This window comes from Octodon degus, unplaced genomic scaffold (genome assembly GCF_000260255.1).
Source record: "Octodon degus isolate 3935 unplaced genomic scaffold, OctDeg1.0 scaffold00002, whole genome shotgun sequence".
In the NCBI taxonomy this organism is placed as follows: domain Eukaryota; kingdom Metazoa; phylum Chordata; class Mammalia; order Rodentia; family Octodontidae; genus Octodon; species Octodon degus.
In genome coordinates, this window is record NW_004524578.1 from 28,222,343 (window position 1) to 28,227,763 (window position 5,421).

A 5,421-nucleotide genomic window follows, 5' to 3' on the forward strand; every position below is an offset into this window, starting at 1 on the left:
AAAATAAATGGAAATGAGGTAAAGTTCCACTGACTCATGCCTGCCTAGATGTCTAGCCTGCTTCTCCTGTGCTGTATGAACTTAATTCCCTTACCACTGTCAGCTTGTTCATTTATTAGCTGTCTAGAAAGTATTTGGGGTCAAGATTGGGCGTGGTGGTACGCACCTATAATCCCAGTGCTTGGGAGGCTGAAAACAGGAGGATCACTACAAGTCTGATTGAGACCTTGTAGACCCTATACTAAATACATAAATAAAAAAGAGTATTTGGGGCTGATGAGATAGCTTAGTGGACTAATGTACCTGCTTAGGCAAATGCAAGGACCACAGTTCAATCCCTGGGACCACATGCCGAGCCAGCCCCAACTCCAGGGAGGGCTGAGCCAGCCACAGAGTCCAAGTGTGGTGGTGTACTCCTGTAATCCCAGCACCAGGGATGCTGAAAACAGGAGAATCACCGTGAGTCTAAGCTGCGTAGTGAGGCCCTGTAACAACCAAATACATTAGAAAGAAGAGAAGAGAATTTGAATTTTGTGTGTATTCTGTTCTTTTGAAGTATTTTTGGTATTGATGCAGGGAAATGGACTTTTTTCTAGAAAGTGTCTAAAGCCAGTTGCTTCCATACATGGCGGCCTCTGAGCCTCATTGTTGCATGGTTGGTTTCTTTTCTTTTTAATCACTGTATACCAAGTGGCTTAATCAAAGAAGTTTAGCTTTGTTGGAGAGGGATATTAAGACTCTAGTTCCAGTGTTCCTAGCCAATAGAAATGAGCACTCTGGGCCTATAATTGTATTTATAAGCATAAAATCCCTCCTTAGCACTTGAAGCTCCTAAAGCCTCTATAACCAACAATTCTCAAGAACAACCCCTCTCTGCTGACATACTCATACATGTACAACCCAGCTGCCCTACTTCAGTACTGTTTTCAGAGGAGTCAGAAGTCTGAACTACCATATCTGATGCTGCTGTTTCCCTAAAGAACAATAAATGTAGCTTGAAAAAAAAAAAACAAAACTATGAATAGCTGTGAATATGTATCCTTAAGTAGGGAGCAGGGAAAGCTGTTAGTTTTTGGCTAAAAGGCTATGCCTCAAATTTCCTGTTTAGCCTCTCTCCTGTTTATCTTTAGGGTTTCTTCACTTAGCAAGTGCTGAACCTGAAAATGAATAGTTAAGCTAAGCTTGTAAAATCAGGAAGAAGAATTTAAAACATGTCTGAATACTTCATGTACACATACACAACTCTTACCTTTCAGATCAGTCCTGTAGCGTGAATAAGGCAGCATTTCTTGAGATACTTTATCTTCCACTGTTCTAAACTATTTCTATGGGAAGAGAGAAGTTGATTTCCTTTGAAGCCTCAAAACTGAACTTGAAGTAAGAATTTCTCTGGCATATGCTGTGAAAATTTTAGGATCAGTTTCACAGTAATTATGTCACTAAGGAAGAAATAAGAGCTGTTTCATCAAAGCTGAGGTGATGTTTCTACAGAGTTAATAAACTAAGACCTGGAAATTCATCTCACCAAAAAACAAAAGCGCTTGGAGCGGTCACGCTTCCCAGAGCTAGAGCAAGAAGATACATGTTCTCAGGAAGGACGCTCTGAATGCTTGAGGATTAGCCCCTTGGGGCACTGTAGTTTTGAGTTTAATGAAGCAAGAAACAAGGCTTGGTGATACTGGAGTGTACATTTCCATTTGTAGGGAGAGAAGAATGGCATGTCATGCTTTATCTCTGCTCCTTCTGAGCCACCAGGAGTGCCACTTGGTGTTAATGGTGGGTGAGTGTCTAAAACAGTTATCTGGAAGCAGGATTTATTCTAAATAGAAATGGATTTTTTTGTCCTCTTTTAGACCTCACAAGTACACTGCTTACGTACTTACAAAATGACATTCTGTGAGTCTTCATATATCTTGATCCAAGGCTCTTGGCAAAGAGGGTTATCAAAACATTAAAAAAAAACTTCACTAAGAACTGTGCTGTGAATTCTGGCCTGAACTTGGAAAGGTATCAGCAAAATGAAAATTGAAAACTAGGTGAAAGTTTATAACTGGGGGAAAAAATGTTGGCTTGTTTTTTAACTATAAGAGTGCCTAGAAATGTGGACTAAGCTTTTGACTTTTATCTTGAGAATACAGACCCTGTATAAGTCAAGGCGAGTTCTGCTTTTCTACCAGCAAAGAGAAGCATGTATAAAATTGGTCCCTATCAATCTCTCCTTAGAAAAAACTAAGTATACTTATCCAAGAGTCACATGCCTTTTGAGATACATAAAGCTGGTTGTATTTCTGAACTCTAAACCACTGGAACTGGGCATGGTGGCACACACATGTAATCTCAGCACTCAGGAGGCTGAGGCAGGAGGATCACTAGGAGTTCAAGGCCAGGCTGGTTTACAAAATGAGTTCAAGGGCACTCTGAACTACATAATGAGACCCTGTCTCAAAAAGGCAAAAATAAGTAAATAAACCACTGCTGCTTTAACCATTTTTATAGTTCATCTATTATGGATTGTGAGGTTATGGGACTCACCTTCTGCATTGGAGATGGCTGCTCTGGCACAGGGTCTGCCAATACAAACCATAGCAGGGAGAGCTGTGGTTTTTATTCACCTGCTTTGTATTTCAGTCTGTCTTTACATGTGCTCAAGTATCAGTTGGAAATACAAATACTTTGGGAGCAAGAAAACAAACTCCTTCTGAAAGGATAAAGGAACTAAGAGATGCTATACTGTCTGGATGAACTGATTTCTAAAATGAACCTGGGTGGGATTTGGAAGTGTGGCCCAAGTTTGCAGTAGCCCTTTGTAATTTTGTATCTGGACTGTAGATGGCACTGCATCCCAGCAAACTCAGTTAAGGTTCAGAGTCCTTTTTTCTTTCTGTTATTGGTAAATGTTCTTTCTTTGATCTGGTTCCCAGCAGAGTCATCCGCAGCCACAGCTTACTGTTTATATCCCCAAGACAGTATTTCTCAGTGTTTGGCTTGAGATGCTGGACTGCTTTTTAAGAACCTTGGTCAACTAGCCTATCCTTCAGCACTTCTGTATTAAAATACATACTTTTCATCTTCTCCTAACCATATTCTGATACATATTAAAATTAGAGAACCAGTGTCCCTAAAAATTGACATGGATGGACATGATTGTGCATGTCTGTAATCCCAGTATTCAGAAGGCTGAGACAAAAGGATTACCATAAATTTGAGGCCAGTGTGGGCTGGTTACATAGTTGCTAGAGTTATCTAGCCTGAACTACATAATGAGACCTTATCTGGGGGGGGGGGGGGAAAGCAGTTAATTGATATGAAAATACAACATTTTAATGTATTATTACTACATGTAGTACTACATTTCATGTAATGAGATAAAATTTTTTTCCCATGTGCTTAACTTCCATAGTAGAACTACCTAACTAGGTACAACTAGTGTATTTATTTTTGATGCAGTCTTGCTATGCAGTTTGGACTTGTGATCCTCCTGTCTCAGCCTCCCTAATACTGTGATTACAGGCATGTGTCACCATGTCCCATTTGGCATGCCTGAGCTTCCAAGGCCAACACAGCATATAGTACCAGAGATTGAACTTGGGACCTTGTACTTGCCAGGCAGGCATTTATGCCACCAAGCTATCTCCCAGCCCACAACTAGTGTTTTTTGTTCTGATCTCTCATTTTTTTACCTTGCTCTTTATACCCAGTTTTTTCCCATCTCTTAGTCTGCCTGCAAAGTTCTTCTGAGCAATTTACTGCTTGTAATAGGCTTTCAGTATTTTTGTCATCTGAGCTTGACAGATCATCACCACCTTCACATTTTAACAAAGTGCAGGCAGCCTTGTCATCATTAGCGCCTTATCAGATTCTTTCTCAGCCTACTGAGTACATAGCTCCTGGGTAGATTTGGAATTGACCCAGATAGCTGGAGGAAGATGAAACCATGTTTCTATATTGATTAAGAGTCCCATACTCTACCAGGAAGGCAGCACATTAGTGTTACTGAGTTGTGCTTTATGTTAAGAATCTTGCAGTTTCAAATGGGGCATGATTATGTACACCTGTAATCCCAACATTCAGGAGACTGAGGCAGGAGGATTACTATGAGTTCAAGGCCAGCCTGTACTACAAGACCTAAATAAATAGATAAAGGGCTGAGGAGATAGCACAGTGGTCGAAGCGCCTGCCTGGCAAGCACAAGGTTGCAGGTTCGATCTCCAGTACAGCATGCCTTGCCGGCCCCAGAACCCCAGGTGTGCTTGGTGCCAGCCACTGAAACAATGTGGTGGTGCACGCCTGTAATCCCAGTGCTGGAGAGGTTGAGACCAGAGGATCATTGTGAGTCAGAGCTGTGTAGCAAGACCCTTTACCAAATGGATAAATAAAAGATTTTAAATAAATAAAGAGGACAAGAATGTTGCAGTTTCTGCTCCGGCCAGGGAATGCATCTGTTACTTGCTGGCATTCACTTCCCTCTCAACTCTGTCCTGTTGCCTACCCTCCAGCTCTCCATTTCCACAATTTAGCACTCATAAGAAGATTCCTTTATCTTCCATTAGGTTTGCCAGTTAGAAAACCTAGCTAGGGAAGAGAAGAAAAAAGTCTTGGTTACTTTTGCCACAAAAGCAAAAGTAAGCTTCATATGTGCCAGACCAGTACTCTTAAATGAATACCTAGCTCCAGCTCTTTTTCTAGCCATCATGTGTATGGCTGGTACCAGTTAGCCAAGAACACTGTCTGGCAATGAACAGGGCAGCAAAATGATGGCTTTGTGTGTGTGTATGTATGTGTATATGTATGTCTATGTCTATATACACATGTATATTATTGCTGCCTTATATCCTGGTTTATGTACATCCTCCAGTGTTCTTTGTATCTTTAGGTTGTTTGCAGGTTTCTGTATTGGAAGTTAATCTTTTACCCAAGGAAGCTCACTTTTTGAACAACTTAGTATGTCAGAATAGAGTAGTATTTTAAACTAATTGCCTAAGATTTCAAAGTTAAACTGATTCCAAAAGGCTTAGTGTGTATAAAAAAATATAAAAGAAACCTCTGTGGTTCATTGCAGGTCACCGCAGTGCCATTGGATTCTTATTGCAATGACCGAAGTGCAGAATATGAGAGGCGAATTCTGAAGGAAGGAGGGAGTCTGGCAGCCAAGCAGTGTCTGTTGAATGGGGCCCCTGAGCTGGCTGCAGACTGGCTAAACCGCCGATCTCAGTTCTTCCCCGGACCCCCTGGAGGACTATGGAGCATCAGGCCTGAGAATGGCTGGTCTTTCATCAGGATTCCAGGTGAGTTCTCTTGGAATGTTTCCAGCCTTGGCAAAGAGATTAAAGGGAGATACTCTATGTTGTGGTTTCACATACTTGGAATTTAGAGTTCTTGAAGTTTCTATTTTCTTTCTTTCTTTTTTTTTTTTTTTTTTTT

At 41.0% G+C, this 5,421-nt stretch overlaps 1 protein-coding gene across 3 annotated transcripts in view; it reads left to right on the forward strand.

Moving 5' to 3' along the window:
* Ino80 (INO80 complex subunit) overlaps positions 1–5,421 on the forward strand; it is a 136,603-nt gene that overhangs the window by 89,663 nt on the left and 41,519 nt on the right. For all 3 annotated transcript variants that reach the window (XM_004623395.2, XM_023711425.1, XM_023711429.1), the window contains exon 26: positions 5,060–5,285. In XM_004623395.2, coding sequence (XP_004623452.1) covers positions 5,060–5,285 — 226 coding nt within the window. The remainder of the gene's footprint in view (positions 1–5,059; positions 5,286–5,421) is intronic.